At 41.5% G+C, this 23,017-nt stretch overlaps 1 protein-coding gene across 3 annotated transcripts; it reads right to left on the bottom strand.

Moving 5' to 3' along the window:
• Positions 1-1,444: 1,444 nt before the first annotated feature.
• Positions 1,445-21,838, bottom strand: APOH (apolipoprotein H). 3 transcript variants are annotated; one of them, XM_027625972.1, is made up of 8 exons: positions 21,733-21,838; positions 20,918-21,094; positions 19,531-19,627; positions 18,321-18,397; positions 16,318-16,506; positions 5,625-5,804; positions 3,754-3,951; positions 1,445-1,604 (listed from the first exon to the last, which is right to left on the bottom strand). In XM_027625972.1, exons 1-8 carry the CDS (start codon positions 21,794-21,796, stop codon positions 1,549-1,551), a joined length of 1,038 nt encoding a protein of 345 aa, XP_027481773.1. In that variant the 5' UTR covers positions 21,797-21,838; the 3' UTR covers positions 1,445-1,548. The 3 variants fall into 3 exon arrangements, with proteins under 3 accessions (XP_027481773.1, XP_027481774.1, XP_027481775.1); XM_027625973.1 differs by lacking the exon at positions 5,625-5,804; XM_027625974.1 differs by lacking the exon at positions 16,318-16,506.
• Positions 21,839-23,017: the final 1,179 nt, after the last annotated feature.

Raw genomic sequence — 23,017 nt, 5'->3', positions numbered from 1 at the left:
GCCACCCAGCTGCCCCCAGGGAGGTCCATTTTAAAAATAATATGTAGCAAGTTAAAGAAAACAGTGGATCTAAGGCTTTGTGCTGAGAGAGGAAGTCCAGAGCGGATGGCTCTTTTGCTCAGCAAAATCCCCAGATAGGGCTTTTTGGTTTACAAAGGGGAGGTATCAAATGGTCTCAGACCCAAGCCCCAATACCCAGAGAGAGGGGGAGGGAGAGACAATACAGAAAGGAAGGATTGAGGAAGAAAAAGTAAAATTGTTTTTTAAGGCTAAGTAATGAGAATGTGGAACTTTTGAATGACCACCTGGGAAGGAAGGAAAGGAGGAACAGAGAAACATCTTGGAACAGAGATCTGGCCCCCATGCCGGTCGAGCAGATCAAATCCTAATGAAAAATCATCAGTGAGGGAATTCTGGGGAGACATTTCAAGAGTAGTGACAGGTACTATTTGTGGAGCTGGCAAACAGAAACAGCTTTTCCAGTACTTTTATGAAAATAGGGAATATAAAAAAATAAAAAATAATTAAAAATTAAAATAAAATAAAAATAAAAACAGGAAAAAAAGATGGGACAGTAGCTGGAAAAAGATGTCAGGCAACAGGGAGGGTTTTTGTAAAGGGTAATATTACCGTATATTTCTACACCGATAGAAATGGTCCAATAGGAAGAAAAAGAAATAAAAATGGAAGATCATTCATGGCAGGAGCAAAATCCTTAGGTAGAGGAGAGAAGATGGGATCCAGTGCATAAGGTTTGCCCTTAGATGGAGACGGAGTTTAGCCACTGCAACAAGACAGAGGGCAGAGAATCTGGTACAGGTACTGGTAACTTGACAGATTTGGTCATGGGAAGATTTTTTATTTTATTTGTTTTTTTAAAGATTTATTTAGAGAGAGAATGCACGAGTGGGGGGGAGGAGCAGAGGGAGAGGGAGAGAGAGAGAATCTCCAGCATGCTCCCCACTGGGGCTCAATCCCCAGACCCTGAGATCACAACCTGTGCGGAAATCAAGAGTCGTCCGCTTAACCAACTGAGCCATCCAGGCGCCCAATGGGAAGGTCTTTAAAAGGTCTTTTCTATTTTCTCAGTGCAATAGGAGCAGGATGATCAGGTGAGAGTGAGGGGAGAGAAGGTGGCTTGAGGACGGTTGGTTGAGAAGAGAAGTAGCCACCTTGGAGAGGAGAGGAGTGTCTAAATTAGAGAAATATGGTAAGCCTGCCAGGCAGAGCTGAGGGCTCATGTGATGGTTCTCTGGACCATTCTGTGAAAAATACTGCAGTCGGTTGAGGTGAAAGCATTTGAGAGTAGAACAAGGGAGAGGCGAACTGAGTTACCTGGATAACCGTGTACCCTTTCCAACCCCCAGCCATGAAATGACATGTTCCACGTATTTGGGTTTCTTAACCAGCTAACATAACTAAAAGTAAGCTACCGCGCCGCAGCAACAGAGGGAAAAACTTCGGTCACTTTATTTTTCCACTTCCGTTATGTTCCTTGGACAAACACTGATTCAAGTGTGGCATTTAATTTTGAATCTGAAAACCGGTTTAGCATGGCTTTACATCTGATGCATCGGTTTTCCAGAAAGCCAGAGAGTTGCGTTCTGTTTGGGAAGAAAAAGATAAGACTCTAAGAGAAATGATCATTTCTTAAATTTGCTAAGTAGCTAAGCCAAATCAAATACATTTTACCAACGTGTGGGAAAATTTAATTATACGAATAAAACCGTTGACTGTAAAGTTTAAGTGATAGGAGAAAACATCAGGGAAGTGATAAGGCACTCATTTCCAAGAGAGAAAATAAAAGGTTCTGTATAATTCTGATAGTCAAGATTAAAAGGAAAAAAAAAAGCCTGTATCAGCCTTTTATTTATCCCCCGATGCACTAACAGTGCCACATCTGTCTGAAGACTATAAGGTACAATAGCCTGAAGAAATTCATCAACAAAACTCTGTTTGGTTTTTTTAAATTATCCTCTTCTAATATTTTGTGTACTGATTTGTAGGAGGCTACATGTCCTCTGTCAATTTCAGTATTTAACATCTGCCCAGGGGTCTGCTATATTTTGAACAGTAACAATTTACCCAGTGCATTTCTAACCATTAGTGATTATAATAACTGTCATTGTTTGAGCACCTCCTCTGTGGCATGGATCATATTTCTGATAATCGAACCTATGACGTAGGTGTGATTTACTAATTATCATTCCATTCTCTGTCTCTAGCTGGTCACTTCTCAAACCCCTCTCTCCTCTAACCTGCCTGCCCAGGATAGGGCTGTCCACATTCTTGGAACGCTTTTTTGGTAAGATTTTACTTACTTATTTGTCAGAGAGAGAGGGAGCACAAACGGGGAGCGGCAGGCAGAGGGAGAAGCAGGTTCCCCACTGAGCAAGGAGACTGATGTGGGGCCCAATCCCAAGACCCTGGGATCATGACCTGAGCCGAAGACAGACACTTAACCAACTGAGCCACCCAGGCATCCCTCTTGGAACACTTCTAAACTAAGAGCCAATAGTAGCTTCAGCCTCTGGCTCATCCTTCCTTCATAGTACAAAGATATTTAAACCCTAAACCTGAAAATTTAAAAAGTTAGCAGTTCTAAATGCTAATCATTATACAGTTCCTTATCTCACACAAACATAATCTCATCTTCCTTAAAATATTTTGCTCTAATGAATACTTTGCTCTAATGGGGACTTTTCAAACTCTAGGAGTTGCTGAAGAAAGGGAAAAAAGGTTAGAAGATCTATAAACCAATCACCATTACCATGAGTTACTTTGAAATTGGGGTGAGTTCTCTATAATTTGGGACTGAGAGGCAGTAAATATTATTATTGTTCAATATTCCATGCAACATTATTATTCTTATTTGAGCCTACTCTGGAATTACACAAGATGGCATAATTCATCTCAATATTCATTGAATAAAACTGCAACCCTGAGTTTTAGGGGGAAAAAATTGGAAAGGAAAATGTTAATGCAAGTGGAGAAAATGAATCAGTTTATTGCTTCATCTCATTCTTTTCTCCTGCTCCCCCTCTCTTTTTTTAAAACTCCAGTGGCCAGGGGCGCCTGGGTGGCTCAGTCTTCAGGGAGCCTGCTTCTCCCTCTCCCTCTACCCTTCTCTCCCATTCATGCTTGCTTGCTCTTTCTCTCCCTCTCAAATAAATAAATAAAATCTTTAGAGAAAATCCAGTGGCCAAACTGACATGGCTTCTTATAATGATGAGATATATGTTATAATTCCTGTTTTACTGACAAAGATACAAAGACTTGAAAACTTAAGTCATTTGTAGAAAGTCATTCATTGAGTAAACATCAAAAATGTACAGTTCAGGGCGCCTGGGTGGCTCAGATGGTTAAGCGTCTGCCTTCGGCTCAGGTCATGATCCCAGGGTCCTGGGATCGAGTCCCGCATCGGGCTCCTTGCTCAGCAGGGAGTCTGCTTTTCCCTCTCCCTCTGCCTCTCCCCCTGCTTGTTCTCTGTCTCTCTCACAAATGAATAAATAAAATCTTGAAAAAAAAATGTACAGTTCAAATTCAAGTAGTAAGCATAGAATTCTGTTTACTAGAAAACATATTTTTCTTCCATTTTGTAATCAGATGTCTATTGAGTTTTATCTTATTATATGTATTTCTTATGCAATTCTAAATAAATATAACTATTTTGTGCAAAAAAAAAATATAAAGTACTTCTTGTGGTGAGGGGCAAGTGGAAATCTTAGCTAAAAGTACCAGTGTCAGACTCACCCTTGAAGCACTTGGGGATTTCAATGGTGCCATCGATGCACTGAGCATCCATTGTATAGCTACATTTCTGTTCCTTATTCTTGCAGAAGAAAGAAACTTTTTCACCATGCGGCATTCCATCCTTGAATTTTTCTTGAAGCTTTACTCTCTCTCCTTGGTATAGCACAGTCGCTTTTTTAACAGATAATTTACAAGAAGCTGAAAGAGACAATATTTTTAGTCAAGATTTAGGAGTCCAGTTAGTCTTCCTTAAGGATGATGTAGCGTTTGGAGCAGTAGATGAGTACACGTGAAACACATTGCTCAAGACAGGAAAATTCCAAGAGTGTTCATAGTGAGTAACATCAGTGTCATTGCTAATGGAAGTTCTTTATCAAGAGAACCATTAGTCACGGCTTCCAAGTTGCCCTTTTCCCCCCTTGTAGTAGCCACTTAAGAAGGTCAAAGCAGAAGCATCAGATTTTAGGCTTCAGTGAAAAAGAACTTCTATGAGATACTGTCATTTCATATAAACCTCCAGTGCCCCACTTAGATCCCATTTATTGAGCTAAGGTGTCCATCCACCAGCCACTGTGAGCACTGGCTGATGATAGTTCACAAATGTTCCTTTCTCTGAAAATTGCCCTCAGCCATAAGGGAGCCATCTCTTCTGGGAGCAAATCAGCCCCCACACCAGGGTCAGGGAAGGGAGGAGCCCATAGCCAATGACTGACCAATAAGGAGATACAAAAAGCAGGTCCCCATGCCTTTTAGTGGGATCAACTCTAGGGTAGAATTCATGGTCCAGAGCTCCCAAGGGGATGAAATTGAAACTGGACTCTAGTTGAGACCACCTATTTGTTCAAAACTTAGTTTCTGGATCAGCAGCAGCAGCATCACTTGAGAACTTGATAGAAATGCAAATTCTCAGGTCCTACCCCAGAGCTACTGAATCAGAAACTCTGTGTTTAAATAAGCCCTCCAGGTGATTCTGGGGCACAGTGAAGTTTGAGAGCCAGTGCCTACTTGATCCTACCTGCCTCACTTTCTCCTGAGACACTCACTGAATAAACCATCTGCACCTGAATCCCTGTCTCAGGCTCTGCGTCTAGGGGACCCCAACTAAGACACTAATTATACATCATTCTGTCTGTTGTGCCTAATTTCCTTTTCTGCTTCAACTGCTCAGCCCTGTAGCAACCTGAGCAGAAATATAGTGCTAGGTTATTGTTCTTTGCATAAGCATGACCCTGGATCAAGGATAAATACCCAAACTCAAAAGGAACCAGTGTTCCCAGGAAAAGATACCAGTTAGTGATGAGTCCTTGGGCTGAGAGGTCCTGGTGTAGAGTCAAGCCAGGTTCGAGGTGAGTGAGCAGGGAAACATGAATGAGAGAGACAATGAGGCCACTGAGATATGGAAAGAGTAGTAATAGGGCCTGGCTTTTGGTTTGAATCCTCAGGACCGGTTGTATTTCATTTCCTCATCTTCAGTGTCCATACAAATGCCTGTTGCCTGTTTATGATAAACCCCCATTTCCTTGAACTAGCTTGAATGTGTGATTGGTTTCTGCAACAAGGAGAAGAATCTAGACTAGAACAAAGCAGAAAAGGATGCTCACAGGAAAACAAGTAGAGGAAACCCACACAATTTTCCACCATATCATCAATGCTTACAAAGGATCTGTTTATTTCCTACAGTTTCATCTCAAACAAGCTTGCTAAGCACCAAGTCCCCCATGCACATGTGAGTCCTAAAGTCTTTCACATACAAATAACTGTGAAGCAAGTCTGAGCAATAAGTGGAAAATTATTGGAACAAGAAAATGGCAAGTAAGGGTAATCCACTGGATAAGTTCACAACGTATTAAGACCTCACCCATATTTCATACCTTTACAACTTGGTTGTGCAGACCAGTTTCCAAATTTGCTACATTCTACTTCTTGTGGGCCATCCAAGACAAATGTATCATGGCAATCATATATAGCTTTATCCTTGTAATAAAGTGTTTGTTTTGCAGGATACTTCACAAACCCATTGTCTGGTCTTGATGGGAATGGGCATTTTACTTCTAAAAAGTGTATTCAATAAGACATATTAGTATAAATAGTAGTGCTGTCCCATAGATACAGAATATTTACGTTCCAGTCTCCATTACCCCATTCAGTCACTGGGTGTTCCTGTAGCTGGACTACAATTTCTAGGGACTTAGGTGCTTAATTCTGTCCCCCTTTTCTTATGCCCACAGAACCCTAGATATTAAAAAAGAAACAACAACACTTTGAAAGTAAATCAATGAGTTACCAAGTTCTTTGGGCTCTCATACAATCACAGTGTATTATTTATTCCAAATTTCATCTCCATGCCATCTAAAATGGTGGGTTTGAAAGGAGAAAAAAAAAAGCCTCTCTCTTTTAATCAACAAACCATGAAATTAAAACACAAAGACTCCCTCCACGCATACTAGCACACCGTTATTGGATTTCAGATGTTAAATTCAATTCTTATGAATGTCTTCATTCCATACAAGAAGCCAGAATGAAATATGAAGGAGAAACATGGTGCTGCTTCCTGGCACCTGAATCTATGAGTCTATAATAATACTTTCAAAATAATCCACAGAAGAAAAGAAAACTTGTTTCTACAGAAGAATGCAAGCTAATTAATATAGAAAAGATAGAAAGTCACCAGTTTGCCTGAGTCATAACTGACTAAGTCGGGGATCATCAGAGGATGACAAAATGCCCACTAGAGAGTAGATAGTCACACCATCTCCAAGTATCACCCACCATTTGCTTTCCAAAAAGGGAAAGAAGATCTGACACAACCCACCTGACCAAGGGCTCAAACGAAGCATGACCAGTGATGCCTCCTGATGTGATAGAATGGATTCTTATCAAAATCATTTAGCTTGAATCTAATCACAAGTAAATCATCACCTAGAGTCAGATGATGGAATATTCTACAAGACAACTAGCCTGTATTGTTTAAAAATGTCAAGGAGGGGCACCTGAGTGGCTCAGTCAGTTGAGTGTCTCTTTTTTTTTTTTTTAAGATTTTATTTATTTATTTGACAGAGAGAAAGCACAAGCAGGGGAAGCAGCAGGCAGAGAGAGAGGGAGAAGCAGGCTCCCCGCTGAGCAGGGAGCCTGATGAGGGACTCAACCCCAGGACCCTGGGATCATGACCTGAGCCTAAGGCAGATGCTTAACTGACTGAGCCACCCAGGCGCCCCTAAGCATCCAACTCTTGATTTTGGCCCAGGTTATGATCTGAGGGTAGAGAGATTGAGCCCCAGGTCAGGTTCCATGCTGGACATGGAATCGGCTTGGCATTCTCTCTCTCTCTCCCTCTCTTCTGCCCCTTCCCCCCTACACCTCACACATGCTCTCTCTCTAAAAAAAAAAAATAGAAAAAAAATAATCTACAGGGGAGCGGAGCAAGATGGCGGAGGAGTAGGAGACCTGGATTTCGTCTGGTCTCAGGAATTCAGCTGAATAGGGATCAAACCATTCTGAACACCTACAAATTCAACAGGAGATCGAAGAAGAGAGTAGCAACAACTCTCTGAACAGAAAAGCGACCTCTTACTGGAAGGTACGACGTGCAGAGAAGTGAATCCGAGGCGATATTCGGGAGGATAGACGGGGGGGAGGGGACCTCCGTCGGCCGCTTCTCGCAAGTGATAGAGCCGCGGAGCACAAAATTGGAACTTTTATAAGTTGGCTCCGCAGAGGGACAACCCTCACAGGACAGGGTGGTCTCAGGACCCTCGGGGTCACAGAAAGACCGGGGGTGCCTGAGTGCGGCAGAGCTCCCAGGTATCGGAGCGGGGAAGCCCGCTGCAGAGACGGAGCCGAGGCGCGGGCTCTCAGCTCGGGGTGGCCATAAACTGTGATCCGCGGCCCAGTCGGGCCACTGCTCCTCCAGCAGGGACCCAACAAGCGGCAGAGCCGGGGAGACTCCCCTTCCTCCCCCGGGGAGGAGCGGCGCGGGAGCGCACCGCAGGGATCTGCTGGGTTTGGAGACTCCACACGGGGTCGGGTGCCAGAGATAGAAACGCTCGGTCACAGGCCGGGTGAGCACGCAGTGCGGCCGGAGACCGGGGACGCGGGAGCGACTGACTGCTTTTCTCTGGGGGAGCACTGAGGAGCGGGGCCCCGAGTTCTCGGCTCCTCCCCGGCGGCGATTGGGAGGCCACCATTTTCACCCTGGTCCTCCAAAGCTGTACCGAGAGCTTGCAGGGAACAAAAGCTCCCAAGAGCAAACCTGAGCTGATTACTTAGCGGACCCGGCAAGGGCGGGGCTATTCAGCCTCCGGCAAAGACATTTGGGAACCACGGCAACAGGCCCCTCCCCCAGAAGATCAGCACGAAAGGCAGCCAAGACCAAGACCAAGTTTACTGATCAAGTAGAACGGGAGAACTCCAGCGCTAGGGGAACACTGCACACAGAATTCATGGCTTTTTTACCATGATTCATTAGTCTTTCAAAGTTAATTTTTTTAACTGTTTTTATTTTTTTGTGTGTGAATTTTTCTTTTTCCCTTTTCCAACCAACATCTTATCAATCCCTTGCCTGGGTGGCTCGGTCATGAAGCGTCTGCCTTCGGCTAAGGTCATGATCCCAGGGTCCTGGGATCGAGCCCCACATCGGGCTCCCTGCTCGGCGGGAAGTCTGCTTCTCCCTCTCCCACTCCCCCTGCTTGTGTTCCCTCTTTCGCTGTCTCTCTCTCTGTCAAAAAATAAATAAAAAAATTTTTTAAAAATCCGGTTTTTCAAAAAAACATTTTTATTTTTCATTTTTAGAGTCATATTCTATCCCTTCATAGTAGTTACCTTTATTTTTGGCATATATATATAAGTTGTTCTCTCTTTAAAATTTTGAGATACAGTTTCTTCTAACAGATCAAAATATACCCTAAATCTCTAGTGTATGGCTTTTTTCCAGTCTCCTGCCTGATCACATTCTCTCCCCTTTTTTTTCTTTCTTTCTTTCCTTTTTTTAAATCCTCTTCTTTATTTTTTCAAACACCTTCTGATCAATTCCTCTTTTAAAATTGTTTATAATTTTCATTTTTACAGTCCTATTCCATCCCTTCATCGTATCAACCCTTATTTTGTACATATATAAGTCTTTTTTTCTTTAAAATTTTAGGAGGCAGTTTCTTCTAACAGACCATAATACGCCCAAAATCTAGTGTGTGACACTGATCTATGCACCAGCCTGATCATATTTGATCATATTCTGGTTTTTTGGTTTTGTTCTGTTTTTGTTTGTTTTTATCTTTTTCTTTTTCTTTTTTTTCTCTTTCTTTTTCCTTTCTTTCCCCCTGGTTTCAGGTCTTTTCTGATTTGTTTAGAGTATATTATCTGGGGATGTTGTTAACCTGTTAGCATTTTGTTCTCTCATTCATCTATTCTCCTCTGGACAAAATGACAAGATGAAAAAAATCACCTCAACAAAAAGAACAAGAGGTAGTACCATCTGCCAGGGACCTACTCAATAACGACATTAGTGCAATGTCGGACCTAGAGTTCAGAATCATGATTTTAAAGATACTAGCTGGGCTTGATAAAAGCATGGAAGTTATTAGAGAACATTTTCTGGAGAAATAAAAGAACTAAAATCTAACCAAGTCGAAATCAAAAAGGCTATTAATGAGGGGCAACCAAAAATGGGGGCACTAACTGCTAGGATAAATGAGGCAGAAGAAAGAATCAGCGATATAGAAGACCAAATGATGGAAAATGAAGAGGCTGAGAAAAAGAGAGATAAACAACTACACGATCACGAAGGCAGAATTCGAGAGATAAGCAATACGGTAAGACGAAACAACATTAGAATAATTGGGATCCCAGAAGAAGAAGAAAGAGAGAGAGGGGCAGAAGGTATATTGCAGCAAAATACAGCAGAGAACTTCCCTAATGTGGGGAAGGAAAAAGGCATCAAAATCTAGGAGGCACAGAGAACCCCTCTCAAAATCCATAAAAATAGGTCAACACCCCGACATCTAATAGTAAAACTTACCAGTCTCAGAGACAAAGAGAAAATCCTGAAAGCAGCTCGGGAGAAGAGATATGTAACCTACAATGGTAGAAACATTAGATTGGCAACAGACCTATCCACAGAGACCTGGCAGGCCAGAAAGGACTGGCATGATACCTTCAGAGCACTAAACGAGAAAAATATGCCGCCAAGAATACTATATCCAGCTAGGCTGTCATTGAAAATAGAAGGAGAGATAAAAAGCTTCCAGGACAAACAAAAACTAAAGGGATTTGCAAACACGAAACCAGCCCTACAAGAAACATTGAAAGGGGTCCTCTAAGCAAAAAGAGAGCCTAACAGCAGCATAGATCAGAAAGGAACACAGACAATATACAGTCACAGTCACCTTACAGGCAATACAATGGCACTAAATTCATACCTTTCAATAGTTACCCTGAATGTAAATGGTCTCAGTGCCCCAATCAAAAGACACAGGCTATGAGATTGGATTAAAAAACAAGACCCATCCATATGCTGTCTGCAAGAGACTCATTTTAGACCCAAAGACACCCCCACATTGAAAGTGAGGGGGTGGAAAACCATTTACCATGCTAATGGACACCAAAAGAAAGCTGGGGTGGCAATCCTGATATCAGACAAATTAGATTTTAAAACAAAGACTGTAATAAGAGATGAAGAAGGACACTATATCCTACTTAAAGGGTCTATCCAACAAGAAGATCTAACACTTGTAAATATCTATGCCCCTAACGTGGGAGCAGCCAATTATATGAGGCAATTAATAACAAAAGCAAAGAAACACATTGACAACAATACAATAATAGTGGGGGACTTTAACACCCCCCTAACTGAAATGGACAGACCATCTAAGCAAAAGATCAACAAGGAAATAAAGACTTTAAATGACACACTGGACCAAATGGACTTTATAGACATATTCAGAACATTCCATCCCAAAGCAACAGAATACACATTCTTCTCTAGTGCCCATGGAACATTCTCCAGAATTGATCACATCCTAGGTCACAAATCAGATCTCTACCGGTACCAAAAGATTGGGATTATTCCCTGCATATTTTCAGACCACAATGCTTTGAAACTAGAACTCAATCACAAGAAGAAAGTCAGAAAGAACTCAAATACATGGAGGCTAAAGAGCAACCTACTAAAGAATGAATGGGTCAACCAGGAAATTAAAGAAGAATTTAAAAAATTCATGGAAACCAATGAAAATGAAAACACAACGGTTCAAAATCTTTGGGATACAGCAAAGGCAGTCCTGAGAGGAAAGTATATAGCAATACAAGCCTTCCTCAAGAAACAAGAAAGGTCTCAAATACACAACCTAACCCTACACCTAAAGGAGCTGGAGAAAGAACAGCAAATAAAGCCTAAACCCAGCAGAAGAAGAGAAATCATAAAGATCAGAGCAGAAATCAATGAACTAGAAACCAAAAGAACAGTAGAACAGATCAACGAAACGAGGAGCTGGTTCTTTGAAAGGATTAACAAGATTGATAAACCCCTGGCTAGACTGATCAAAAAGAGAAGACAAATGACCCAAATCAACAAAATCATGAATGAAAGAGGAGAGATCACAACCAACACCAAAGAAATACAAACAATTATAAGAACCTATTATGAGCAACTCTATGCCAGCAAATTAGATAACCTGGAAGAAATGGGTGCATTCCTAGAGATGTATCAACACCAAAATTGAACCAGGAAGAAATAGAAAACCTGAACAGACCTATAACCACTAAGGAAATTGAAGCAGTCATCAAAAATCTCCCAAGAAACAAAAGCCCAGGGCCAGATGGCTTCCCAGGGGAATTCTATCAGACATTTCAAGAAGAATTAATACCTATTCTCCTGAAACTGTTCCAAAAAATAGAAATGGAAGGAAAACTTCCAAACTCATTTTATGAGGCCACCATTCCCTTGATCCCAAACCCAGACAAAGACCCCATCAAAAAGGAGAATTACAGACCGATATCCTTGATGAACATGCATGCAAAAATTCTCACCAAAATACTAGCCAATAGGATGCAACAGTACATTAAAAGGATTATTCACCACGACCAAGTGGGATTTATCCCTGGGCTGCAAGGCTGGTTCATCATCCACAAATCAATCAACGTGATACAATACATTAACAAAAGAAAGAACAAGAATCATATGATCCTCTTAATAGATGCAGAAAAAGCATTTGACAAAGTACAGCATCCTTTCTTGATCAACACTCTTCAGAGTATAGGGATAGATGGTACATACCTCAATATCATAAAAGCCATCTATGAAAAACCTACAGCAAATATCATTCTCAATGGGGAAAAGCTGAGAGCTTTTCCCCTAAGGTCAGGAACGCGGCAGGGAGGTCCACTCTCACCACTGCTATTCAACAGAGTATTAGAAGTCCTAGCCACAGCAATCAGACAACAAAAAGAAATCAAAGGCATCCAAATCGGCAGAGAAGAAGTCAAACTCTCACTCTTTGCAGATGATATGATACTGTATGTGGAAAACCCAAAAGACTCCACCCCAAAAGTGCTTGTACTCATACAGGAATTCAATAAAGTGGCAGGATATAAAATCAATGCACAGAAATCAGTGGCATTCCTATACACCAACAACAAGACAGAAGAGAGACAAATCAAGGAGTCGATCCCATTTACAATTGCACCCAAAACCATTAGATACCTAGGAATAAATCTAACCAAAGAGGCAAAGGATCTGTACTCAGAAAACTATAAAATACTCATGAAAGAAGTTGAAGAAGACACAAAGAAATGGAAAAACGTTCCATGCTCATGGATTGGAAGAACAAACATTGTGAAGATATCAGTGCTACCTAGAGCAATCTACACATTCAATGCAATCCCCATCAAAATACCATCCACCTTTTTCAAAGAAATGGAACAAATAATCCTAACATTTGTATGGAACCAGAAGAGACCCCGAATAGCCAGGGAATATTGAAAAAGAAAAGCAAAGCTGGCGGCATCACAATTCCGGACTTCCAGCTCTATTACAACGCTGTCACCATAAAGACAGTATGGTACTGGCACAAAAACAGACACATAGATCAATGGAACAGAATAGAGAGCCCAGAAATGGGCCCTCAACTCTATGGTCAACTAATCTTTGGCCAAGCAGGAAAGAATGTCCAATGGCAAAAAGACAGTCTCTTCAACAAATGGTGTTGGGAAAATTGGACAGCCACATGCAGAAGAATGAAACTGGACCATTTCCTTACACCACACACAAAAATAGACTCCAAATGGTTGAAAGACCTAAACGTGAGGCAGGAGTCCATCAAAATCCTAAAGGAGAACACAGGCAGGAACCTCCTCGACCTCAGCCGCAGCCACTTCTTCCTAGAAACATCGCCAAAGGCAAGGGAAGCAAGGGCAAAAATGAACTATTGGGATTTCATCAAGATAATCAGCTTTTGTACAGCAAAAGAAACAGTCCACAAAACCAAAAGACAACCGACAGAATGGGAGACAATATTTGCAAATGACATATCAGATAAAGGGCTAGTATCCAAAATCTATAAAGAACTTATCAAACTCAACACCCAAAGAACAAATAATCCAATCAAGAAATGGGCAGAAGACATGAACAGACATTTTTCCAAAGAAGACATCCAAATGGCCAACAGGCACATGAAAAAGTGCTCCACATCGCTCGGCATTGGGGAAATCCAAATCAAAACCTCAATGAGATACCACCTCACACCCGTCAGAATGGCTAAAATTAACAAGTCAGGAAACGACAGATGTTGGCGGGGATGCGGAGAAAGGGGAACCCTCCTACACTGTTGGTGGGAATGCAAGCTGGTGCAACGCCTCTGGAAAACAGTATGGAGGTTCCTCAAACAGTTGAAAATAGAGCTACCCTACGATCCAGCAATTGCACTACTAGGTATTTACCGCAAAGATACAAATGTAGGGATCCAAAGGGGTACGTGCACCCCAATGTTTATAGCAGCAATATCCACAATAGCCAAACTGTGGAAAGAGCCAAGATGTCCATCGACAGATGAATGGATAAAGAAGAGGTGGTATATATACACAATGGAATATTATGCAGCCATCAAAAGGAATGAGATCTTGCCATTTGCAACGACGTGGATGGAACTGGAGGGTGTTATGCTGAGTGAAATAAGTCAATCGGAGAAAGACATGTATCATATGACCTCACTGATATGAGGAATTCTTAATCTCAGGAAACAAACTGAGGGTTGTTGGAGTGGTGGGGGGTGGGAGGGATTGGGTGGCTGGGTGATAGACATTGGGGAGGGTATGTGCTATGGTGAGCACTGTGAATTGTACAAGACTGATGAATCACGGATCTGTACTTCTGAAACAAATAATGCAATATATGTTAAGAAAAAAAAAAAAAGAAGAAGAAGATAGTAGGAGGGGAAGAATGAAGGGGAGTAAGTAGGAGGGGGAGATGAACCATTAGAGACGATGGACTCTGAAAAACAAACTGAGGGTCCTAGAGGGGAGGAGGGTGGGGGGATGGGTTAGCCTGGTGATGGGTATTAAAGAGGGCACATTCTGCATGGAGCACTGGGTGTTATGCACAAACAATGAATCATGGAACACTACATCAAAACTAATGATGTAATGTATGGTGATTAACATAACAATAAAAAATTATTTAAAAATTTTTAAAAAAGAAATAAAAAAATTAAAATGGCAAGGAAAGACAACTAAATAGGCAGGGGATCATTCTTTTTAAAAAGATATTGTATTTATTTATTTGAGAGAGAGAGAGAGACAGAGGGAACGAGCATGAGCAGGGGGAGAAGCAGGCTCCCCGCTGAGCAGGGAGCCCAATGCGGGACTCGATCCCAGGACCCTGGGATCATGACCTCAGCCAAAGGCAGCTGCTTCACCAACTGAGCCTCCTAGGCATCCCGCAGGGGATCATTCTTAATTAAAGGAGCCATGACGGGGCGCCTGGGTGGCTCAGTTGGTTAAGCGACTGCCTTCGGCTCGGGTCGTGATCCTGGAGTCCCGGGATCGAGTCCCGCATCGGGCTCCCTGCTCAGCAGGGAGTCTGCTTCTCCCTCTGACCCTCTTCCCTCTCATGCTCTCTATCTCTCGTTCTCTCTCTCTCAAATAAATAAATAAAATCTTTAAAAAAAAAAAAAAAAAGGAGCCATGACAACTAAACCAAATGTGTGATTCTTGACAGGATCCCATGTAAAACAAAACATGTGTATAAAGAACACTTCGGGGTCAATTGAGAGGAAATTTCCACATTAAATAAATGTTGTTAATTGTTTATACTATTATAATAGTTTAAATCATTATTGTTAATAATTCAAAACACATTAAAAGTCTTGTCTACAGGGACAATGTTCTTGTTCTAACGACATTCATGCTGAAGTATTTATGGGTAAGTGTCATGATGTGTACAACTTATTTTCAGATGGTTCAGGAAGAAAAAGCATCTGTCTATGGAAAGAGAGAGAGAGACAGAGAAAATCACAACATGTTGATGGTTGATACGTGTAGGTGAAAGTTTGAAAAAAAAAAAAGAACCTACTGCTTAGGACTTGAGAGAATTAAACGAGATGAGATGACACATATAGAGCAGGAGACCAGTACCTGGCCCAGAGTTTAAGTCCCGCAGAAGGTGCTGGGTATTATTATTGGTAGTTTCCCCAGGCTAAAAAGCATTTATGCTTTGAATCATTCAAGAGATACCTGCAATATCTACTACAGGAGAAAGTAGCAGTCCTTAGTATAACTCCTTGTGTGCATGATAAAGTCTATAATTTGTCTACTTGTTTTGCAGTTGACAAATTCAAAGATAACAATGATAGGTCAAATTAAAAGAGGAAGGGCACACCCAGGTGGCTCAGTTGGTCAAGCATCCCACTCTTGATTTTGGCTTAGGTCATGATCTCAGGGGCGTGGGTTTGAGCCTCACTTCAGGCTCTGTGGTGGGAATGGGGCCTGCTTAAGAGTTTCTCCCTCTCCTTCTCCCTCTCCCTCTGCCCCTCTCCACCCCACGAGCACACACATGTGCTCTCTCTCTGAAAAATAAAAATAAATAGAAGAGGAAGAATTTTCATAACTTTTTAAATCAAATATTCTTGTGATTCTTAAATTTAGGTGGACTATAAAAGCTTGGGACAATCTGACTACAGCCCAGTTTTTCACCCTCATCTCCTAGGATGTCCCAATTTAATCCTGGCTTCTCTCAACCAACCTCACCACCATATTCAACTGTCCATGCACACACCCTGTTCTCTCACGCTTCCCTGACTTTCCATGCCTTCCCCTCATTCTCCACTTCTCTTCTCGGAAGCTCTCCCAGGCAGCTCCAAACAGTTCATCGCATTTTATATAATTCTCCTGAGGTCAGAAGCCAGGTCTCATTCATCTGGTATCCCCAATACCTAGCACACTGCCTGGCACATGGTAGGTGCCAATAAACATTTGTTGAACAAGGCCATCGGAAACACTCGATGACAGTGGAATTTTCCATAGTTCTCAAAAATGGGATTCTACACTGTCATAACAGCTGTCTCTTGTCCTTGCACCTACCTCTGCATTCTGGTAATGTAGTCCAATTTCCGTGTGCTGTGCAGGTAATTGTATCATTTCCAAACATGGCATAGTGTGGCAAACATTCGAAGACAGCCTTGTTTCCGTAGAGGGAGTGGTTTTTAGCAAATGGCTTATAATCACTAAGGGTTGCAAACTTAGGAATGGATGGTAGAGGGCAGGTTACAGCTGGAAAAAGAAAGAATGATCACCTTTATGAAATAGTTGAGTCTTTTAAAGATGCTCTTTCCAGAGAGGAAAAAACAAAAAAGCAAAGATTAACTTGAGAAAATGCAAAATTGGATCAAATACCAGGGTAAAAACAGTCCCTTAAAGAAGGCACAGAAGAAAATATGATCTGAAAACCAGATGTCTGAACCAGTGAAAAGATTGAAAAATGAAGTAAGTCTGTCTTGTCACCACGATTTTGCCTGATACAATGACACAGTGCATAGGTCTCCATCAGTCTGTGATCCAAATGCTAGATGTTTCTGGAAGTCCGAGTTGGTGGAGGACCATCCTACAATAACTGCTCATAATAGCACATGGTACAAAGTCTTTTGCGACCATCTACGTTCCACCGCTGGCTTACGTTGGTTTGTTCCCATTGACTATCTCCTGCTTCTGCACTCTGAATGCACGGCGCTTACACAAGTAACTTTATGTGGAGACAATGTCTGGGTTGTCATCCTGAGAGGACTAATACAGGGTTTCAATAAGTCCAGGGAGAGTTACACTAATGTAAAGGAAGTGAGTGAATGTGATTTCATCTGAATTATTTAGATCCTTGCTACTCCAAGTGGGATCCGTGAGACCCCGGCAGGGGCCTTGCCTGGAAGCTTACAAGAAATGCGGCAGCTCAGACCCCACCCCAGAGTGTGGATCAGAATCTGCATTTAATGAGATGCCCAGGTGATTCGCAGTACATTAAAGTATGAGAAGCATTGATTTAGATTAGACTGAAGTGAAAGCAGATCTTCGGTTTGTAACCAAGAAGCAAAAGTGACTTTACATAGTTGATATAAATCTGCTTCCAAGGGAAACTACAGGAACAGTGGTGATTTTTACTGCTGAGTAAAGACCTCTAATTTGGCCTTAAAAACCTTTTGTTGTGGTAGTTCAGCTTTTCTTAAACCATCATTGATTTGAAATTGCTTGACTTTTTCACCGACTCTTGCTAGGACAGACCTCACTGAAATGTTAAAAAGCCATAACCATGATTGTAATGCGTGGGCCTCCTGGTCGAAGACTGGACTCCCGTGAATCACAATCAGAACATCCCTCCCTATATCAGCATTACGCAGAGCCACCCCTGACTGCTTGGCTGAGGGTCCCCGGAATAAGCCAGCAGTGTTTTGGGGAACAATCCCACTCCACTCCTATGAGGCAAGGCCCTTTGGTGGAGTCTAGAGTCACTGTGAAGGTTACTTTCCTATGTCCCTCACCTCTAGACACACTTGCTGAGGGCAGGCAGAAGTCTCTTTCAGCCATATAGCCTCAGTGCTGAGAACAGGATATGACGCACATTAGGTTCTCAATATGCATAAATGTATAAATGAATGTATAAATGCATGAATGTATGTATAATTGTATAAATGAATGAATGAGGTCCCAGAAAAGGAGGAAGATGTTTGATCTCAGTTTCCAGTTTTTCTAGTCAAGTGATGGCAGTCCCTGATTGACCAATGCCACATGTAGCCAAGCCCCTGTCAAAAACTGAGAGAATGATGGAATGAATAAGCCCAGCTATCACTGGTTCCACCAGGTGGAGGATACAAATGTGTTCATGAGTTGAATGCTTTCCTTCTGTCCTTCCAAAAGGGTTGTTGATCCTCCAGCGTAAGATGATATCAGGATGAACACTCCCCACGAGGGTGAGCAACCATCCCAAGGAGTCAGGACTGAGGGATTTCCAGGGCATGGAATGTACAGGGTTAAGACCAGCAAAGTCCCAGGCAAACCAACTAATCGCTCTCCCCAGAACTGAGGACCCGCAGACTCACGAGTACAGACAGGAGGGTCAACATTCCATTTTCCTTCCTCGGTGCATCGAGCAGAACTACTTCCATTCAGATAAAACCTACAGAAGGAAAATGTAACCCATCAAGCGGTAGAATAATCCATCGATAGCATCTCAAATGTCCTCTCCACTGAGCATCACCTCAGATTCACGCTACTGACTTTTTCCCCATTTTGTAACGCTGCTTTCTTGAGGAGCTCAGCACTCACTTAAGGCTCATCAAATCTCCCGGCCCAGGGCTGCCAGGGACTCACAGAAGAATGAGAAGTTTCCGTAGCTGGAGGCATAGAAGCCAACCCCCCAAAATCCCTCTTTTCTAATCAGCAGGCCAAATTAGCTGCTTCTTACATGGAACAAAGCAGCATCACTTCTTCAGGGTCACAAAAGTGAATCAAACTGAGGCATGGCTACTATTCATTTCCTGAAACTCTTCACTCTACTCACACAAATGGGTAAAAACAATGCAGTATATTTCCATCGAAAATGTAACATTGTCTCCTCGAAGCCAAATGTTTCAAGATCCTTTGTCATCAGACCCACAAGTTAGTTGGTGTTTCAGATGAAAGGAGTCCATTTCTCTTTCACACACGGAATTTCTTAATTTCTAATCCCAAACAAGAATCCTCAGGAAAATTTGGCCCTAAGGTACAGCCGACCTATATGGACAATGTCACTGGTGATGCCTTTGCTCATAAGGCTATATGACGGACCACACATGCTTTCTTGCTGGGGATGCTGCCCTGCATCGTGTGAGGATCAACAGAACTCTGTTCTATACCATCACACTCCCAGCCTTCGCCAGAGAACTCCCTTCTGGAGACTCCCAGGTCAGTCAATCAAATTAGGCTCATGTCCAAAGCTGAAGTCCAATTCCTAAAGTATTTTATCCTTCATGCCAAGATTTGTCCCAGAGATGATAAAGAATTACCATCCAGTTTTAGTCTTTCCAATGTACCTCTTCAGTTAAGTAATTAACTAAGGAAAGTTGGATACAGTAGCAACTTCATATTTTATTAGTTGTTGTGGTCTCCATCCCTTCCCCTACCCTAACACCACTGTGGTATAGATGAAAAGCAGGACAACAAATGATTTGTATTCAGCAAGTCCAGCCTAAAGGCTAAAAGTAAAATATGTCTTGCTGTTTAGCTTAAGGGCACAGAAATGTTCTGCCTCTGTTAGCTAGAAGTCCTTACCCAGTGTTACAAGCAAAACTGATCGTGTTGGGATATTCAAAAGTTGTGTAGCGTACAGCTCCATTTTCTAAGATTCCAGCAAAAGGACATATTCTGGCTGTAATTTAAAGATAGAAAGGTAAATTTCAATTTGTAGAATTTTTCATTAAAGTAAAAACATACACACTCATTTCTATTCTTTGATCCAATAACTCTACTGTTAACTGTTCTAAGCAAATAACTCAAACTTAGTCAAATGATATATGCACAAAGGGGCTCATTGTACCGTTACCTCTAATAACAAAAATTGGACAGCCTAAATGTTTACCATCAGGTGATTGTTTTGATCAACTATGGTAAATCAACAGTTGCATTCTTATGCAACCAACAAAATATGAATTATGAAGACTATGGGGACACAGCCAATATTTATGTTATGCTGATGAATATAGAAAAATACAAAATGGTACCTACTCTCTGCAATGATGCAAAAATATACACATGGAAAGTAACTTGAAAAAATGAAATTGTTAGTATTCCAGAGTTATGACCAATTTAAAGAAAACTTTTCCCTTATGATGTTATAGCTGTTTTTCATTAAAAATCTTGTTTAGTCCTTTTGAATCAAAAAGCATACTAAAATCACTTGTATGAAATGTATGATTTTCACAAAGGTCATGTTCATATGACCAAAATAACCAGAGCTCAGATAGACCCATATAGTCCTTTTTTTTTTTTTTACTGTTTACATAAAATTGCCAGAAATTCTATTCGGTTGATTGCTCCATATTTGACTGTAAAAAGTAATGCTGGCATGATATCACAGAACCATGTACTGAGGAATAAAGAAAAGCAACCATCTACCATAGGTGATAGCAATAAATTTATGCTTAAGTTCTTTATATTATATTTATATATATAAATTATTATAATTTATTTTATAAATTATGGTTATATAATCATATATAATTCATATAATTATATTTATTATATGTTATTATAATGTGATGATTCTATTAAATCTGCTTTCATTTTGAGGTCAAGTCCAAAGATCTGATGGTTCCTCATGTTTTACTTTTTCAAGAGTCTCTTTGGCATCTGTCTAAATTTCAGAGTATCTGTACATCTTTTTTTACTTCTGCAGTGTTTCTCTCTCTTTTATCATAGCAGGTCGCTTTTTTACATCTCTTCTAGTTCTGGGCTATGCTTACCTCCTCCTCTCTACATAGGACCTATCACCTCTGCTCTCCCCTCCCACGAACACTCCCTCATGCCCTCTTGTTTCTTCACGGCCCTCCACTCTGTGGCTCCGCTGGCCCTCTATGCCCCAGCATGACAAAGTGGGTTATCCCCCAAGTGTCCCGAATCCCAATGAGGGGAGAGCATGTGAGAGAAGGCACTGACTTACGGGTACACCTCAGGGTGTTGATGGGCCAAAGTCCTGTGAGAGGGCAGGTGAACCGCCTCATCCCACCCCGGGACACGTAGCCCGCATGGCAGGAGTACACGATCTCCTCCCCTGGGTCATAGGATGTTTTTAATGGAACAACGGTGGCAAATGGTAAAATATCTGGTTTGGGACAGGCTGAAATAGAGCACAAAGCAGTTAGTTAAGAAATTTATATTTTTCTAAAATAAGACAAAATCAGAGAGGGAGACAAATCATGAGAGACTCTTAACTATAGGAAACAAACTGAGGGTTGCTGGAGGGGAGGCAAGTGGGGGGCTGGGGCATTAAGGAGGGACTTGATGTAATGAGCACTGGGTGTTATATGCAACTGATGAATCACTAAACTCTACCTCCGAAGCTAGTAATACACTATATGTTAATTAATTGATTTTAAATAAAATTTAAAAAAAATGTGTTTTCATTTTTAAGCTCAGCTAGCACAAAAATGAAAAAAACTATTTAATGCTACCAATAGTAACTATGCCAAGTTCTGTACCAAATATTTCACATATGCAATATCTCATCTAATCTCCTCCTAACCCTCCTTTGAAGGGTACTATAGTTATCCCCATTTTATAGGTCGATACATCGAGGCTTCAACTGGCTGAATATCTTAGGGAGGAGCTTTAAGCATGGCAATATTGAAGAATCAGTTTCAATCCAGACTCCCCAGCATCCACACTAGAAAGAATTTTAATGATCATTATTGATCCTTGTCATATACTAGGGTGTTGGGTATATTAATTATATTTGCAAAAGCAAAGAGTACTTACTCCGTCCTGCAGTAGCAACATGGCAGAGAAAAATCGAGAACAAGAAGCGCCCCAGAGAAATCATTGTGGATGACTCACACAGACACTACCAAAATGGTTTCCTCTGCTAAAAAAGAGGGATGCAAATATAAAAGTGCTTAAACATTAACCTTTTCTCTTGTGTCCTTTTACCTCTGTAAATAGAAGGTAAAATATCACAATTTGAAGGGAACTCTGAGACCTACATTTTTTAATCATTTACTTTCACTTCCGTGGGTTTGTTGTGAAATCTTTGGCAAATGGTTTCCGTCTTCATAACATTTATTTTAATGGCACAACACGGTCCATTACCACCTCCGATAGAATCCTGGTGATTCCCAGATTGTCAGGCCTCTACTCCAGACCTCTCATCCCCTATCCTTAGTTTTGTGTACGTAGTGGGTGGAGCATCAGAAGTCTGGAGCATCTGCTTCCCCCACAGTCTTGACATAGGAATTTTGGAACATCTCTGGGTTTCAGTCTCCACACCTCTAAAATGATATTCCAGTTTCCAGATGCATGATTCTAAAGAACATCCACAGGGAAGCATCTAAAACTACAATCCCTAAAAATCCAAGTTCATCATCTTCTTTCAGAAAATGATGATTTCTTCTAGACTTCTGTTTTACTTGTAGTTAGTAACAAGATCATCCTGGGAGCTCCAGGAGCAACCTCAAAGCTATCCTCAAAACCTCAGTCTTCTCACATCAAGTCAACACAAAGTCCTGCTCATTGTTCTTAATACTTCTTAGATCTGTCTAGGCAGATTTCTAGATCCGTTTTAGGGATTGGAAAGTTGACATGAAGTTACAAGCTGGGACTCTGAAAAGAACAGAAGTTGAGTATGAGGAGACAATGGCCAATGCTGATGACGTTGCTTGGAGGGTTCAGAGAGGACCGGCCATGACTCCCTGTCGTCTCATGCATCCTTCACTCTCAGTGACTGAATATACAAGTGGACAATGTCCAGAAAATATATAAAAATAGAACTCTGACCCCCAGTTTCTGTAGCAACCAATCCAGCAAGCCAAATCACAACCTCCATAGCAATCGGCCTAACTTAGGATGAACTAGAGAAAGCCAAATATGTTCTTTAATCAATCACATAGGATGCCCAGCTTCTAGTTAGTCCACTTCCATCGACATCGACCCTATCATACCAACAATGTCCCATCAGGACATACTTGAAATTTGCCCTTTGTTTCCACAATCGAGTTTGACCACTCCTTTGACTTTGAGTCTCTGCCATACGCAAATGATGGCTGAC

Source organism: Zalophus californianus, chromosome 16 (assembly GCF_009762305.2).
Source record: "Zalophus californianus isolate mZalCal1 chromosome 16, mZalCal1.pri.v2, whole genome shotgun sequence".
In the NCBI taxonomy this organism is placed as follows: domain Eukaryota; kingdom Metazoa; phylum Chordata; class Mammalia; order Carnivora; family Otariidae; genus Zalophus; species Zalophus californianus.
This window is presented reverse-complemented; position numbering and strand designations above follow the sequence as displayed.